General features: G+C 53.8%; 1 protein-coding gene across 1 annotated transcript; it reads left to right on the top strand.

Annotated features, from left to right (window-relative positions):
- The first annotated feature begins 2,328 nt into the window (after positions 1-2,328).
- MLN (motilin) lies at positions 2,329-12,988 on the top strand. The gene is made up of 6 exons (XM_045497936.1): positions 2,329-3,021; positions 3,372-3,771; positions 6,388-6,511; positions 8,585-8,701; positions 11,926-12,034; positions 12,836-12,988. The coding sequence occupies exons 2-6, from the start codon at positions 3,734-3,736 to the stop codon at positions 12,841-12,843; spliced, it is 396 nt and encodes a 131-aa protein (XP_045353892.1). The 5' UTR covers positions 2,329-3,021; positions 3,372-3,733; the 3' UTR covers positions 12,844-12,988.
- The last annotated feature ends 4,664 nt before the right edge of the window (positions 12,989-17,652 follow it).

Below are 17,652 nucleotides of genomic sequence, written 5' to 3'. Positions count from 1 at the left end.
TCATATTAGGTCTCTGTCCTCCTGATGTTTGTTACATCTCCCAATTTAGTATCATCTGCAAATTTAATTAACATGCCGTTGCCTCCCTGTTCCAGGCCATTAATGAAGATGTTATGGCAGTACCCAGCAAACAATATTTTCAAGGTCAGGAGGAGAGGAGAGCTTAACGGCTAATACTTCTGCCCAACATGGGGGAAAGAGGCAATCAAGTGCCCACATGTGGGTGGGTTTTTCGCCTCCCCTCTGCTTCGGCCGCTGCACGTCCGTGGCAACTCCCATTTGGAGAATGAAGGACATTAGATTATACCTCCCTTTTGCTTTTGTCCAGTTTCTAGCTGGAGAAATAGCCACTAATTGAGCATTTGTAGGGAGAGACGGTGTACATGGTAAAGACAAAGTAGTCGTTATTAGGCTTGTTATCCACCCATCGCTCCGTTTCTGAAGCACGACCCGTGACCGTGGAAAATACACGTCGAGGGCCAAGGCACCCAGCAGAGAGGAGAGAGAAGACATTTCCCGGGGGAGACACTTTCCCTGAAGGGCTGACCCTCAAGATCCACAGCCAAGAGGGGCACGAAGGAGAGGCCCCTTCATCTTTGCAGGTTGTGACCCCAGAGCAGAGCCCCCCATTAGTCCATGTCCTCCCCTACGTTCCAAGGGGTGGCTCACTGTGAACCCTGATTTGCCTTTCTTCCAGGGCAAACTGCAGATCTCATACTGTAATATTGCAAATTGCTTGGATCAGAAGTACTGAATCACGGAAGAGTTCCAGGATAATGCAATTCACGCCCAGAGAATTGATCCCAGATTATTTACTGTTTCCTGCACCTCCTTTCTCCCCATCTCTCACTGCAGGCCTGTCTCGGGCTCCGAGGTTCCCATCATTTCTTAGACAGAGTGTGTCTGGACCAGAGCCCGGACTGGCCCAGCAGAGGCAGGGCCCGGGTCTCAGAGCCCTGGTGCAGAGGGGTGGTGAGCAGAGGCTTCGAATTTCCCCTTGTGCTTGGTGGACGGCCTGGCCCACCAGCTGCAGCCCTTCCTGGGTCCAGGTCTGGCCTCTTCAAAACTAAGAACACACCAGAACAACCTGTGCTTGTCCCGGGTGGTCAGCTCAGACTGCACTGTGCTCAGATACCTTGCGGGGGGAGGGGGGAAGGGGGGTGGGCCTGGCTTAGGAGAAAGTGGTGGGTTTGTAGAATTACAAGGCACTCACTGTTAAGGGCCTTCCCCAGCTGTAGACATCCTACCTGCTCACTCATCAAGCATCAAGCGGCAGAAAAACACAGTGGCCTCTGAAGCCAAACTTTGAATCCTGGCCCTGCCATTTTGATAGCTGTGACCTTGGGCCCATTGTTTCACCTCAGTTTTCCCACCTGTAAAATGGAATAATATCCATACCAGCTTCACAGTGTATGTTGTGACATTGCAAAAAGCTGATGTCTGGCTGTTATTTTTTACATATCAAGCACCTTCCACACTCCAGACACTGTCGAGGTCAGGGGTAAGCAAATTTTTTCTAGAAGGCCCCAATAATAAATCTCTTCAGCTTTGTGGGTCTAAATGTCTCTGCCCAACTCTTCAGCTCTGTTGTTGTAGCCCCAAAGCAGCCATAGACAATAAGCAAATGAATGGGAGTGGCTGTGTTCCAATGAAACCTTATTTATGGACTCAGAAATTTGAATTTCATATATATTCACATATCACCAAATATTATTCTTCCTTTGATTTTTATGAATTATTCAAAATGTAAAAACTACTTGTAGCTCGTAAGCTATGTAAAAATAAGTGGCAGGTTGGATTTGGCCCGTGGGCCATAGTGGGCCTGCCCCTGGTCTATGCATGAGAGACACAGAAACTGATGTGTTCCCCAGCCCCCCTCCCCGCCCTACAGGAGTCCATTGTGCAGACCAGCCTCCCAGAGCCTAGGTAGGTGGTGAGCTCCTTCATTACCCTCATGCTAACCTTGTGCCTACCAAGGTCTGTGACCTGGTCTTAAAAGCCACTCTTGCAACCTGGGGCAGGGCGAGGAGCGGCATCTCAGTTCCAAGCCCTGGCGTTTTAAGCTCTAATTTCTCTGCGATAAATCTCAAAGACTGCAGAGACCCAGTGCACCCGTCTGACAACAGGCGGCGATCCAGCGAGCTGGACGAGGTCTAACCTGGCGTCAGAGTAGAATGCAGAGACCCTGCTGGCCGGAAGCCTTGCTGAGACGGGGGTTTAGAGGTTACGTGGGCTGGGTTGGAAGCACCTGCACTTGTTTCTTTCTGAGAGGAAAAGCCACAGCAGACTGGAGGACTGAGGGGGGAGGGGTTCCTGGACAAGAAGCAATCCCCATCTGAACGTTTGGGGCAGCGTCTCTGGAGGGTGCTAATGGCCAGTGAGGTTCTCCTGGAGAAATGGCCTCTGCTAGCCCAGACCCTCTGGACTTCACCCTCAGTCTGCCCCAGCCACCTCCCAGATTCTCCTCGCCCTGCCCTGATGACCAGACCCAACCACTAAACCCATTCAAGGCACTATGAGGGCCCCCGTTTCTCCCCCATCAAATCCAAATCCTTCTGCTTGGTTTCTAAGAATGCCCACACTCAGACCCAAGAATGACCCTCTCCCAACCCACAGGGAGACCCTGCCATCCTATGCCATCCTTTATTCCTGCATATGCCCTGTGTCCCAGAAGCCCCCACTCCCATCCTCTGCCATGTCTGGCCATGACCAGCTTTGACCCTTGTATAGAGAGACCTTGGGGGTCCCTGGCTGACTCAGTCGGTAGAGCATGCAACTCTCAATCTCAGGGCAGGGTTGTGAGTTTGAGCCCCACATAGAGAGTAGAGCTGACTTAAAAAGAGAGAGAGAGACCTTACAGTGGGGTCACCGAGGAGCTATTTCATTGTGCCTCGGTTTCCTTATCTGCAAAATGGGACAATTAAGAGCACCAGCGTCATGGCATCGCTGAGGCTTCATTAGAACATGCGTGTCAAGCATTCCCGGACCGTGTTCCAGAAATGGCACTGGCCAGCAGCAGCAGTAAGCCCTGACTCCAGATTACATTCATCTCTTCCCTGTTTAAATCTTTCACTTCACCATTTGAGTTATACGATTACCATGAAACGTGCCTGGATAGGTGTCTCATCTCCCCCATTTAAGCTACAAACCCATAAACCTTCTGTATCACACACCTTACATGCTTTCTTGGCTCCCACAGAGTCTCTGTTGCTCCACAGCCCTGGGTCTAGACTGTCATTGTCTTTTCATTAGTCGCTTTAAACTGCCACACACTCCTGAGCCTTTTCTTTCTTTTGTGAGGGGCTTCGGGGGCGGGGGGGGGGGGAGGCTGAAGGCAAGTTATCTTTCTAATACAGCACTCTTTCTGACAGCCCAACAGAGAATCCGATCACTAAAGAGCTGGCCTGAAGACACTCAACAACATCATATATTTAAGTAACAAAAAAGAAAGGGCTTTTGTTAAAACGACCCTCTGAGCGGCAGCTAAGTTCTAAGTGGACGGGAAAGTGCCATCTGGGTGGAAGCTGGCCTCCACCAAATCCTGACTGTCGCCTTCCGGGAAAGCCCCAGAAGTCCCACGACGTGCCAGGCCCTGCCTGTTGTTTCCGTGAGCTTCGAGAATCCAGGCTCCCCACCCAAAGCCCCCAAGGTGTGGCCAAAGGTTAACGGGTTCCCAAGGGAGGGCTAGAGGGCCCATCAGACCAGCCAGATAGCAGATATAAGGGCGGGTCAGATGAGCCAGATACCAAAGGAGGAGCAGAGACAGACAAGGTCAGTGCCACCCAGACCGTGCTGCTGTGAGTAGCCACAGAGGAGAGGGGCGGGGGGAGGGGGAGTTCGGCATGAGCCCCAAGGCAGAAACCAACCCAGTCCAGAGATCTCCCCTATGTCCCTCTGCCACCTTCAAATACTTAACTAGGCTTCCGGCTGAAAGCCCCGAGCTGATTTCCAGAGAAGCAGGTTGAAGCCATACATAGTGGGAGCACAGGCAGGACAGCCCCGGAGGCACGGAAGCTGGAGGGAGGAGGGGTGGGTGCAAGTCCTGATAAAAAGGAGGCTGTCTGGGATGCGTGGTGCCATTGACTGCAGGCCAGGTACCCAAGCCAGAGCTCAGCATGGACACCGGACCCCACTTGGCACGAAGGCTTTGCTCTGGAAAGTTCAGGAGAAAGCTGGTCCCTAGAGAGATTACAGGACGGGGCAACTCTTACCAGGTCGGGTGGTACCATGGGTGGGGAGGAAGGAGACAGGTGCCCGCTTATCCAGAGCTGATCACTTGAAGGCTGGAGCCCCATCGCTGGAGATGGAAAAGGGACGTCACTGGCTCATCACACAGTGAAAAGCTCTCCCACTCCGAGCTCCCAGAAACACAAATGAATGTAGGTGACATGCCAACTGCCAGTTGGATCAAGAAAATGAGCAGCAATTGGATTTTGCCTTTTTTTATTTAAAGTTTTTATTGATTCTTATGGAGTGAATGAAATGCGAACACCGGAATGAAAAGGGCTCTATAGCATCTCTGTGAAGGAAATGGGACGCCATAAATGTGACATATCCGTCCCCACTGGGAGGGAAACAGGGCTCCACAGACGCGCCATCGGGGAAGCGTAGGAACGGGGAGGGGGAGAGTGCCTGGGAGCTCTCCACCCCCCACCCATCCTCTGTTCCCTTCCAGATCCTCCCGGGGCTGGGTCTCGGCTTCCCGAGGGTCCGCCTTCAGTGGGTGAGCGGTCTTCTGACCCCACTAGGAATTTGTATGTAGCTGGCATGGGAGGCTTTGGCTGCCTGAGCTCTCTCATCCTTTCTCATGGAGTGTTTGCCAGATGGAGGGAGAAAGTAGGACGGGGCTGAAGGAAGGATCGCAAGAAGGCAGAGGGAGCGTCCTGCTTCATAGCAGTGGCTTCAGATGACGGAGGAGACAGGTCCCAGAGAAGAGGCAGGATGCAAGCCCACAGCCTTCGAAGATCCTCTCCAGAGGGGGATTAGGGGTTGGACCCGCAGAGAAACTTAGAGGCCAGTCCAGGGCACGACCCTCTCCCACCAGCAGCCCCGGGCCGACTCCCCCAAAGCTCTTTATCTGCAACCCTGTGATCACCCCCACGCCGGCTGCAGCAGGGGCCGCCCTTGGTCTCGTTTCCTCGCTCTGGGGCCTGGCCCCTCCCTAGGTCTTCACCTCTCTAGGCCTCCTCGCCTCCCCAGATTTCATTTGCTCCCAGATGAGTGGGAGGATCATGTGAGAGAGGGCTTAGAAGGGGACACTGAGCACCGGGGTAATTACTTACGGAATCAACTAAGGCTGGCACCCAGCAGGAAGCGCCCTCAACAACCCCTGCCACTGGACCATCCCGACAGGGCCTGAAGCCTGCCCAACTGACCGCATTTCTTTCTTTCTTTCTTTCTTTCTTTTTTTTAATATTTATTTATTTTGAGAGAGAGAGAGAGAGAGCATGAGCAGGGTAGGGGCAGAGAGAGAATCCCAAGCAAGCTCCATGCTCAGCGCAGAGCCCAAGGCAGGGCTTGAGCCCATGACCCTGAGATCATGACTTGAGCTGAAATCAAGAGTTGGATGCTCAACCGACTGAGCCACCCAGGCACTCTCTGACCCCATTTCTTAAGCCGTTGCACTCTTGAGGTCACCACACCCACCTGGTCCCTGGCAACTGTCGGCGGCCCACCTTCCGGCCCACCATTCCAGACCTGCTCGCAGGCACGCAGACACCCCCAGCATTCGTGGCATTCTGAGGTGGGGTGGAGGGAGGTACGGGGCAGAGGTGAACTCTTGTCCTTTCTAGATGGTAACCAACAGGCAGCTAGCTGGGGCTCCAAAGAGTCCTGTTTCCGAGCCAGCGCTGGCCCCAGAGGGGTGGAGACCCCACTCCCAGCTCCGGGATGCTGCTCCCTGCTGAAAATTTCCATCTGGCTCTGCCTTCCCCCAGGGCAAAGGGTCCCAGCCTCTTTCTCTTCAGACCCAAGGTCTTTGCCTGGTGCTCCCGGGGACACCTAGGGTCATCAGGGCCTGGGCCCATCCCAGGGAGCAGTGAGGGCTCCCTGAGTCTTGGGGCACCATTCTGTTGCTAATCTAGAGTTTTTCTTCTGAGACATGGAGTCCTTCCCCCTTCACGAGCTTTGGAAGCTTTGGAAGACCTCACCGGTAACAACGAGGGTGGCTGGCGTGTGGGATGCTTCTCCTCCGGTTGCGCGACGGGGGCAGGACGGCCTCTCCCAGGCACTTGTTCACCTCTCTGGGGCAGAGAAGGGCCTCTGAGCTCCTCTGGTAAAGCCCCACACCCGGCCCACACGAGGAGAGGCCGAGCGGCTTGCTCAACGTCACAGCTATCGGCAGGGCGTGCGCCGTGAACCTGACAAGAGCTTCTTGTCGTTGTTCAGCCCCAGGATGGTGTCCCGCAAGGCCGTGGCTGTCCTGCTGATGGTGCACGTGGCCGTCATGCTGGCCTCCCAGACGGAAGCCTTCGTTCCCATCTTCACTCACAGCGAGCTCCAGAGGATTCGGGTAGGAAATCCCCCAGGCTGCCTGCCTCCCCAGCATGGTCCAAGTGACTCACAGCTGCTCAGCGCTGAAGTGGTGTTAGTCTCTCTAAGGCACAAGTGTCCCTTGGGGGAAACCCACGTTTAATCAGCTGCATAGCTGGCATCAGTGACATCGAGGGGAGCATGAAGGACCCAGACCCAAGCTGACCCCAAACTCCAGCTGCCTCCCTACCGCCTTCATTGCCCACTAGCACCAATCAAAGGTGACAGCGGCTCCCACAAGTGACATCTTTTCCCACCCTGCCCATCCTTCAGAGGAAATTTTCAATTAACAAGCCGATAAATATTTGCTGAGCATCTCCATAGTACAAAGGGCCACCCTGGGTGAGAGGCCAGGCATGCGAGGAAATCGAGGAACCTCCGTCTTCAAGGAGCAGGCTCAGGAGCCAAGATACAATCGTATGAAAAATTCGCTAACAATAGGAAACAAAGGGACACGGCACAAGGCAGGGCGGGATTAATTGCCCAGTAAGTGATGCTGATGGTTAAGTGCTAAGTTCAGAGGCGGGAGAAGCCTCCCTGGGGTGTCGGAAGGGAAAAGGTGAGAACTGAGCAGGGGTCTTCAGAGAGAAGGAGGGGGCGAGGGGTTGGTCCCCCACGGAGTGCTGGTCAGAGCCTCTTCTTTAGAAGCCAGAAAAGGGGCCTGGGTGGCTCAGTAGGTTGGGCATCCGACTTTGGCTCAGGTCATGATCTCACAAGTTCGCACCCCACATCGGGCTCTGTGCTGACAGCTTGGAGCCTGGAGCCTGCTTCGGATTCTGTGTCTCCCTCTCTCTCTGCTCCTCTCCTACTCACATGCAGTCTCTCTCTCTCTCTCTCTCTCTCTCTCTCTCTCAAAAATAAATAAACATTTTTAAAAATATTAAAAAAAAAAAAAAACCCGGAAGAAAACAAGGCAGGCTTAATGGAACTCAGGCAGCAGGGCCTCTGGAAAACTGGATTGCCAGACCTGGCTCCCCGTGCCTTTTACTTTAGATGCCAAGGGGTTCTGAGTATCTTGTGCAGATATTTGTTTCTCTTTGACCTGAGGAGCTGGATGGGACTGTCGTGTCCCACCTGTCTGAGACACGGCTCCAGTAGGGACAAACACACGAATCCGTTCTCTGGGAGGTCGCATGACCTCTGCACTTCCATACTCTGTCCGGGGCAAGCTTCCACATACCCAGTGGCCTATGTCCTTTGCAGAGGCAAGGCCGGCCCCAGCTCCCTTTCTTCAGGGGTAGACATAGAAATATGGAAGAGAGGCAGCAGGCTCTCTAAACATAATTTCTCTACCACCGGCTTCCTCTCCAGAAGGGACAACCAATTGTTCTAGAATCACCGTGTCCCAGGCAAGGCCCAGAGCTGAATCCCAAGGGGGTCATTAGAGAAGCCAAAGGATTGAGGTGTGTCTGATCTCGGTGCCCTGGGACCTGGCAAGCAGGATGCCACGTAAGGTTTAGGTCTGGGCAGAAACAATCAACATCGGTAGAACACAAACTAGCAAAATGGCAACCAAAGAACGCTTTGCGATGATCCGCTCTGTGGTTTTGCTCCTCAGAATTGCCAGGCACCGGGATTTCTATGAAGAAGCTGCAAACTCCTTCCTCCATAATTCATCTCCCTGTCTCGTCTCTTATAAATCACCTCCCAGGGACTCCAGTTTCTGGGCCACCCCATGGCGCCCTCCCAGGCGAGGCTGTCTTGCCACCTTTTTTATGGGCTCTCTGCGAAGAAAAACACATTTCCACACTTAATATGCATGAAGGGCAGCGCTTATTTTCAGCATTTTAACTTAATTAACAGTAACAATCTGGGTGCAATGCTTGAACTACAAAGGAATGGATTCTTCTTCAAGTTGACCTATTGGTGAACGACTCTGAGGGCCATTTGTAAGCCGTTGGGTTTCTGGAACTCCTCGTGTAGAGGCACCTGGGAGAACTCTTTTGGCCTGTGGGAAGCTCAGACCACTTAGCACCCTGGGCAGAGACAGGCGAGGGCCATCTGGGCGGTGGAGAGATGGCAGGTTTTGTGCAAATTTGTGCTCTGCCCTTAGGAAAAGGAGCGGAACAAAGGGCAAAAGAAATCCCTGATTGTACAGCAGAGGTCCGAGGAAGTGGGCCCTCTGGACCCTGTGGAGCCCACAGAGGAAGAAGAAAACGAAGTTATCAAGGTGAGCAGACAGGGGGACAATGCAGAGAAACCTAGTGTGGGGAAGGGTCCCCCCTGCCAGCCACAGATTGTTCTGGACCACAGCAGCAAACCAGACATTCAGGCAACAAGTTCCATCCTAGGAGAGATACAGACACCAACAATGACACAGCTGTCTCAAATAAGGCACCGGGTAAGGAGGCATGATAGAGGGTGAGGGGGTGGGGGCTGGGGGCACTGCTTTGGCTAGGAGGCCTCTCAGAGGAGGTGACATTTATTTGATTTGGAACCAGAATGATGAGAAGGAGCCTGTGATGCAAACAGCTAGAGCAAGAACGTCCCAGAGGGAAAAGTGCCAGCAAAGGCCCTGCTCAGGAAGCACGTGGTAGGTGTGAGGCCCCCAAGGCCAGGGCGCACTTGGGAGAGGACAAGAGAGTGGCAGGGCCTAGTGGTCCAGGCACCATGTCTGGAAGGTCACTGGGGAGTTCACAGCAGGGAAGTCATCTCATCTGACTTAGAAAGACCTGGGACCGCACAAGTGGAGCCAGGAGACGAGTCAGAGGGCAACTGCGGTCACCAGGAGACAGAGGACAAGGGTGCCCTGGGAGACGACTACAGTGTCAAGACCCAGGGCCTGGGGCCCGCAGTGCTGCGTTAGGATGCACAGATCGTGGCGGCCTGAGCAAGTCTTGAGTTTGTCCAGTGCGGCTCTTAAGTTCTCAGCCTCATTTATCCAGATGAGAAGACACTGAGCCCTAAGTGTGAAGCATGGCTCAGTTCTGGGCCCTGGCGATAGGGCGGTGAACAAAACAGATACATCCTCCGAGCTCGTGAAGCTCACACTGGAGTGGGGGACTGGAAATGAGATGCCAGAAGGACGGGCAGCAGACTACAGACAGGATACAGAAGCAAGCATCATAATGTGGCCGGTCCTAACAGGTGCCGTGGAGGAAAATAAGGCAGGGACTGGAGGCGGATGGGTTGCAACCTCAACAGGGTGGTCAGAGCGGGCTTCTCGAGGAGACGGTATTAGCGCTGAGACCTGGAGACAGTGAGGCAGGCAACCACAAAGATATCTGGGGGAAGAGCATTCCACGTGGCAGGAATAGTCAATGCAAAGGCCCCGAGGCAGGAGGAGGCCTGGTGGAAGAGTGTGGAAGAACAGTGAAGAGGCTGGACTGGCTGGAGCAGAGGGAGTCAGGGAGGAAGAGGGAGGTGGGACCAGATCGTGGACTTTGCAGGCTATTGTTTGGACTTTGCCTTCCCTCTGCTGAGGTGGGAGTTGCTGGGGGCTTTGGAGCGGAGGAGGGACATGATCAGATTCACATTTTACAAGAGTCTCCCCAGCTTCCGTGTTGAGAGCAGCCCGAAGGGGCAAGGGCAGGATTCGGGAGACCACCGAGGAGCTGCTAGCACATCCAAGAGCCCAGGGTGGTCAAGGTAGAGGCAGAGCACAGTGGTCAGGTTCTGGAAATAATTTCGAGTTAGAAGCTCTGAGGATTTGCTGAAAGAACGAATGCAGGGTATAAAGAAAGAGAAAGGTAAAAACGAACTTTGAAGTTTGGGGCCGGAATACCCGGAAGGATAGATTTGCCACTCAGGAGACAGTGAAGCCTATGGTTGGCTGCAGGATGGCAGGAGGAAGGTCAGGAGGTCAGACAGGACCTGTGAACTATAAGATGCCTGGTGGGCATCCAGGTGGAGGCGTCGCACAAGGCAGGTGTATATAGCCGTCTGGACTTCAGGAGCGCTCAGGGCTGCAGACATCAATGTGGGAGGCATCGGCAATTAGCTGGAGTTTCAAGCCAGGACAGTAGGATTCTTAAGGGGGTGGGTATGGATGGAGAAGGAAGGGCTCCAGGACTGAAGAGAGGGACACTTCCCTGTAAAGAGGCCTGGGAGAGGAAAAGACTGATATGCAGAGAGAACAAGGGCCTTGCCAAGGTCACAGTCAGGGCAAAACTGAGCTGGACACCAGCCAGGGGTCTTTAGACCCCATCAGCTGTCCATAAACAGGGAGGTCGGTCATGGCCTCCTCAGTGCTGTCACCACCCTGGGTGGTGGGGTTAGGGGAATGTGCCTTTCCTTCCCACATGCTCCTTGGGCTCCCCAGGAGGAACTGGGGGTGACTGGTTCAGCTGGCAAAGGGGAGCTCCCTCAGGACTGCCCTCTGCACCCAAGGCAGTTTAAAGCACATGTTACATCCTGTGGAATGCCTCTCAGAGGCTGAGGGTGAGGTGCCCGTCGTCCCCTTTCCATCCCCCTAGAACATGATATACAGGCCAGGAGGTCCTTTCCGGATCATTCCGTCCAGCCTCCTCATTGTAAGGTGAGGACACGGCAGGGCTGGAGGCCAGAGCCCACGGGGACCCTTTGCTTGCCTTCAGGCATCCCAAGCCCATTTCCCACCACCAGTGAGGGGTGGGGGTGGGGGGCCTGGGACTCCTCCATCGCGGCTCCCCAGACAGGCAGGCAATCTCCCAGTCTGCCAGCTGGTTTGCAAACCAAGACCACTGAACCAGGAAGCTCTGGGGGTGACAGCAAGCTCAGCACCCCCGGCTCTGCCACAACCACGTTTCTTGGTGATGAGCCTCCAGACAGCAACTCTGGGGTCTCGCCTGTGTCCCCGCGGTGCTAGAGAAGACCTGGTGGTCATGGGCACAGACCCTGGAGTCAGCTCTCCTGGGTATAGCACCTTCTCCCTCTGCTACTGAGTACCTGTGTGGCTTGGAGCGAGTTATCCTACCCCTTTGTCCTCCCTTTCCTCCTCTGCAGAATGGGGACACTAATGATCCCTGCATCACAGGGTTATTGAGAGGCATAATATACACGAAGCGTTTAGAATGGCGCCTGCGCCCTAAGGCTTCACGGTGCTGGTTATCATTACTCAGGAGAAGGGGGAGGGAGAGTTTCCTCCCACATGAAAAGACAGGGGAGGGGTGGGGGCAGTGGGTTCCTGCAGACCCTCCCCTCCTGTCCCAGCTTCCCCACCAGGGGAGGTTTGTTGATTGTCCCTGGCAGCAAGTCCAGGGGACTCCCAGGATCCGGGCCCCTGGATCGAGTTGGGGGGAGGTGCCAGAATTCCCTGCCGGGTCCTGGGAGGCCGAGGCTCCCAGAGGATGGGGCAGAATGGGGCCGCAGGGTGGTGTGGCTCCTGGCAGTGCCTCCTGCCGCCCGTGAGGCGCCCAGGGGTTAATGGCGCTCTCCGTGTCTCTTCCTTCTTGTTAACTCTGCCTTATTTCACAGCTGACTGCTCCTGTGGCAATTGGAACGAGGATGAACTCCAGGCAGCTGGAAAAGTACCGGGCCGCCCTGGAAGGGCTGCTGAGTGAGGTGCTTCTGCCTGCCCGGAACGGTACGGGAGGCAGGGCGCCTCTGCCTCTGGGGCTCAGCCTTGTCCACCCACGTTAATATTCCCAGAGTGCATCTGAGCAGGGTTTGGGGATGGCGATTTGTTTTTCTGCCTTGTGCTTGAGAACATGAAGTGGTCTTCTCCGGGAAAGGGTGCCCCTGTCTCGGATGGAAGCCTGATCACAGAGCAGGGGCTCAGATGGCTCCTGGGGACCGGGGAGGCCCAGTTCCCCAGCCAGGGGCATCTCGAGGCCCTGCCCTGATGGCTCAGGCCCCTTTCCCAAACACCCTCCTGGCAGAGCTGACCACGACAACCCACCCAACCCTTCCCCTGCTCCAGATCGCGTGTTCCCTCCCAAAACACCACCCAGGCCGGGCAGTTCCTCTGAAGGAAACCCTGCGGCAGTCTGGCCACAGAAGCCTGCATTTTCTTTATCTGTTCTACAAATCGAAGTCCTGAGCTCCACGTGGCCTTGCCCGGTTCAAGGTCTGCCCTTCAAGGTCTGCCGGAGCCACTTGTGCAAAGCCAGGACTTGTCTGACAAACAGCCACTAATTACTTCTCAGGGTCCCCAGGAGGAGAGGAGAGAGGTGGGGAGTTGGTGTTTGAAATGGAAGAATCAGGAGGTTAAATGACTTGCCCCAGGCTACAGAGAAAGCTAGAGGCAGAGCTTCCAGAAGCCTGGCCCAGCGTCCCCTGGGGGCGCCCCCTCCTCCCCGGGTTGGCCCTGGGTTGGCGGCCAGGTTTAGAAGTGGACCCACTGAATCTACCAAGCTGCAGACCTCCTGTGTTTTTCCCCCAACAGACAAATGACAGCCCGCTCCAGGGGAAGGTGGATGAAACTGGGAGCGCCCTCCCACCCGAGGGAGACCCCGGAATCTGCTGCCCCACAGCCGGGCTCCAAAGGAAAATACTCTCTCCCAAGCAAGCCCCCTCCTGCAAATAAAGTGGCAAATAAACAGAAATGACTCTTTAATTTAATATTTTAATTTTTAAAGGCCAAACCCCGGGTCATTGCGTAGAGGGGGGAAAATCAAGCTCAGAGGGAGTTAGCCGTAAATGGCACATATACAGTAGCAAAACGTGTGCCTTGGCTAAATTCTCCGTTCAAATTATCACGTGAGACCTACGGAATTGCAAGATTTGTGCTGGTGAGGAAACTGAGGTCCAGAGAGATGGCATTTTCGGCCCACACACCAGTCGGTGGCAGAGCGAGGAATTCAGGTCTCCACTTTCTGTTTATTGGCAAACTCAAGGTCTAAATGGGCTGGAGAGCCGTAAGACTTCTGTACTCAACCCCTTGCTGAGTAACTTCCAGCTAGCCCTTTCACCTCAATGAGGCTTTGCAAAAGCCAGGTGGTAATACGTGCCTTGAGATGAGGGTACAGGCACGAGCAAATTACTATCATTATTATCACCTTGTGACTGCATGCTCCAGCATCCGCAGCAAAATTCCACAGTCAACCCACTGATTTCTGCCTCCTAAACAAAACTGGATGGGAAATTTCATTCTAATTTAATGTTACATTAATGGATGCTCATTTATTTATAAACTGGGGCCTTAGAGGAAACACAGCTCCCTCTACCCATAGGTTATCAGCAATTAGACATGAGGCCCATTCCGTATTTCCACCCACCCCAACCATTGCGAGAAGTTAGCCACAGACAGTAGTTACCGGAACAAGACGACCCCAACCCTTAAAAAGGATGGTCCTTTGGGGGTGCTCTGAATGGTCCTGAGGAACACCCAAGCCTTACATGGGACCCACACCCTCCATGCTGCACATTCCCACAATTTCCTATGCACGTACTGATCATCCCAAGGGCAGCTGCAGGTTCCCAGGAAACGCTGCCAAAACACTCTGTAATAATTGGAGAGAGGGCTGCACAGGGCAGGGGAGAAAAGGGAGGGAGAAACGTAGGAATCTACAAAGCATGCTGTTGGGGAAAACTGGATCCAAGACTCCTCCTCGCCCTTCGGAGTACCACCACGCCATTCCCGCCATTATCTGGAACCCATTCCAAAAAAGCAGAAAAACCATTAAACGGTCACCGTCTCCTTCTATGGAGAAAAACACTGCTTTTGAGTCTTTCCCTGTGTCTCTGCTCAGGATCTGTCCCTACAGTGAGACTACCTTCCCCCATCACCAGCAGGGGGCGCTCACCTCTTCCCCCCCCACCCCACCCCCCAGCCTCCCCCTCCTCCCTCCTCCCCCTCCACGCCCACCACCCCGCTGGGGTTTTCCTTAAGATCCCGGGGCTGAATAGCAGTGTTGAAATAGGCGCCAAGGAGAGAAATGAGACCCCGAGGGGATCATGCCCCAGGCAGTCTGCATTTCTTAAAATGGGAATTGGCTCCGCAACCACAGCACCTAGAGCCCCGTTCAAAGCTCGGCGCTGTTGTCCCTGACCCTCACCCAGCGGCCTCTGATGTGCTTCTCAGTAATGAGCCGCAACAGGGACCCAGCCACCACCTGCATCTGTATGCACAGTGCCCCAGCCGCCTGGTTAGACGTGTCGGCTCCTTTCTTCTCTCCTTTTCCTCCTCCTGCCGCTGTTCAATTTCTCACAATTGGCTCAAATAATTCTTTTTCTCCGAGTTCCTCAGTTTCCAGCACAGCAGACTCGATTGCTTACAGGACATGCACAGCCCTGGAAGAAATTAAAACTGGGGGGAGGTTGGGGAGGAGACTGTGAGCTGAGCCAAGACAAAATGACCATATTTTCACAAAACAGAAGTAAAGACAGACACACTCCTGGTTAAAGCGATCCACTGCCAGGGCCAGGCCCCAGCCAGGAGCAGAGACTGGGAGAGTGCCCAGAGGAACCAGTCAGGTAAGGACGCCGTTCTTACTGAGGTTTATCTGGCAAAATCTGCAAGAATCTCTCCAGAAAACTGGCAGTTACGGAGAGTTACAGATTACCCCTCTTCGTCTGGAATGTACTTTACACTTAACAGGACCACTGGTAATTACAGGGCGACCTGAACCTAGCTTCACAAGATGGAGATGATGAGGTATTTTCTCGGCAACCACATCGGTATGATTTTATAATTACTGAGCTACGTGGATTTGCCATGAAATTGAATAGTTAAAAAGCAAAGAGTAATTGCCTGATATCTGTACTCTGTAATTTAGTGTAATCTAATCATGGACAAAGCCCAAAAGAAAATGTTCTGAAAGCATTACATTTTTCTTCATACACAATTCGCTATTGACATCAGGGAATGTATTCCGTGCCTCTAAAGGAACTCTTAACCCACAGATCTCAAAGTGTGGCCAGAAGAATGAGACTTTTGTTACATTTTCAGCCGATTATGAAAAGCGGGCGACATAAGTGCCCATTACACCTGTTCTGGCATTTCTCTGTTGAGTCCCGTTGCCCCTTCGTTGACCTGGAGAGATTAAGGTGCTCTCCTCTTCCCCAGGGCACCGAGATGAGGTGGCCAGAAGCTGGGCAGTGCTGGGACCACTCCAGTCAAAATCTGAGCCTAGACGGCACCCACTTTGTCGCCACTTTTCAACCACGCTCTCCCTGTGCCCCACCACTCCGCGGTGGGACCCCACCCGAGATGTGGTTCCAAGAAAACTTGGCGAGATGCACGAGGCTGGTGAGGAGGTGGATCAAGGGGGAGCTCGTGGTCCCTGAGCATCTTTAAGGACCTGATAAATGCGTGCAGAACTTTTGCAGGAGGAGAAGGAGAATGGAAGCCACTAAAAGATTTATGGCTGTTGTTATTATAAGGTTCTGCTGAGACAGAGAGAGAGGTCAGCAGGACGGCAGGCGGTGTGGCAGCCCTCTGGGAATCCAGAACGTCCTCCTAGAGGCCCCTCACCTCCGCTAAATGTGTGGATGTGGTTACTAAGTAGATCTGGACATTGGAGCTTGTTTTTCCTCTTCTGCCTTTAATAAATCAGGAAGACCGCCCGCAACCTGAGCTGCTCACCTTAAAACACACACACACACACACACACACACACACACACAAGAAAGTGATGAGAAAGGGGGGGCACGCAGAGCAGCCGTTGACTTTAAAATATGCGTTCCCATCCGCGACATGGAAGGCCCCAGAAGAGCCTCGCAGGCAGCTCCCCACGCGAGGCAGCGGGCCAAGCCTGCGCTGGGGCAGACACGAGGGTCTGTGAAGAAGGTGTGGGTGGTCATGTGGAGGAAAATGAGCAGCAACAAGCAGGTAATGGGGTCTTGGGGGCAGGGAACGTTGATGGAGGGCCTCAGAGGGGCTATCAGTCCACAGAAGGGGCAGGACTGGAATGAGGAGTTTAGGAGGAAAACGGAGAGGCCCCAGACCTGAGAGGGACGACTGACTTGTGAGGGTTTTTCCAATTGACTTTGCTCAATCAGATGGTGAGGTTTCTTCCTGGGGGCGGGGGGCAGGGGGGACACTGATTGGCAAGCACCCTACGAGTGGTAGCACCCTACCCCCAAAGGCCTGTTCGACTCAGTGAGATGAATCCAGCAACTGCTAGAAGCCCCGCGGAGGCAAAGAATAGACCACAGGGGGGCAGAAAACCGCAGCTGCCAACATGATGGGTTCCAGGCTAGAGGCAAGACAACAGGCTTGGCGGGTGGGGGTCACTTGGCCCCGGGTATGTGCGGCGGTAGCAGCGTCCCCAAACACAAGGCAGGCTGACAAAGCCCACGCTGGGGACCGCTGCTGGGGGCAGCTCTAGTTCAGTACATATTTTTAAATCGCCCTGGGATCCATTGTGATGAAACAGACCGTAACTCTGCGAAATGCCGGAACGTTCACTTGGTTTAAGCGTCAGCTTCAAGCCCTCTTAGACTACACGGGGCCAGTATTGATGCCGAAAGGCTCATTCCTTATATATGGAACTGCACAGCTGCAAGGAGTTGCACAAATGTTACCAACTCATTTGTCATGCAAACAGTGCTTCAGAAAGAAATAAAATACTATTATGTGGTATATGTGTTAGGCAATCACTATATCAAATTCATGGCATTCCGTGCAAACACAGGCAGAGAAAAGGAAAACAACACTTGGTGAGAAAAATTGCACCACATGGGAACAGCTAAGTTGGGGGATATGGGGAGGCTGACAATGGAAGCCTGACCGAGCTGAGCCTGTAATTTTCCCAGCAATTGCGGCCAGTGTAGGAATACCCCTGTGGGACAGCGAGTGGCAGGAATGCAAACCACTGGCAGAGGGGCCTTGCCCGTGACCCAGGGAAGGAATAGGAGGAGACCTGGGGAGGGGGGTGATGGGGAGTGGGCAATGGGCAGGGAAGAGGGGAACTGATTTAGAGGAGTAGCAGTGGAGAGGAACCTAAGAGGCCAAGGTCAGCCATAAACGTTTGGGACAGGGAGCTGAAGAAGGATGTAGAAGGATTACAAAGAGGGGAGAGGGCAGAAGGGCAACTAGGAGCCATGGCGCTCTTTTCCTTTGCCACCACTTCCCATGCTTCCCTTAGGGGCTTCTCAGCCAAGAGCCTTCCTGTAATCAAAGAGGGTGTCCTGTGGGAGATCACACATGTGCTGCCACGGCAGAGATAGGGGTTAAGTATAAGCACTTAGGAGGGTGTACCAGGCACTGTTTTAAGCACCTTAAACAACTTACCTGTTCTAATCCTCATAGCAACCCTA

Source organism: Leopardus geoffroyi, chromosome B2 (assembly GCF_018350155.1).
Source record: "Leopardus geoffroyi isolate Oge1 chromosome B2, O.geoffroyi_Oge1_pat1.0, whole genome shotgun sequence".
In the NCBI taxonomy this organism is placed as follows: Eukaryota; Metazoa; Chordata; class Mammalia; order Carnivora; family Felidae; genus Leopardus; species Leopardus geoffroyi.
Note: the sequence above shows the minus strand (reverse complement) of the source record. Positions and strands in the feature narration are given on the sequence as shown.

Excerpts from the sequence above, each read along its gene's own strand:
- MLN (XM_045497936.1), top strand. The coding sequence starts at position 3,734 with ATGAGCCAGATACCAAAGGAGGAGCAGAGACAGACAAG. Across the intron at positions 3,772-6,387 it reads GAGGAGCAGAGACAGACAAG|CCCCAGGATGGTGTCCCGCA; the intron begins GTCAGTGCCACC and ends GTCGTTGTTCAG. Across the intron at positions 6,512-8,584 it reads GCGAGCTCCAGAGGATTCGG|GAAAAGGAGCGGAACAAAGG; the intron begins GTAGGAAATCCC and ends CTCTGCCCTTAG.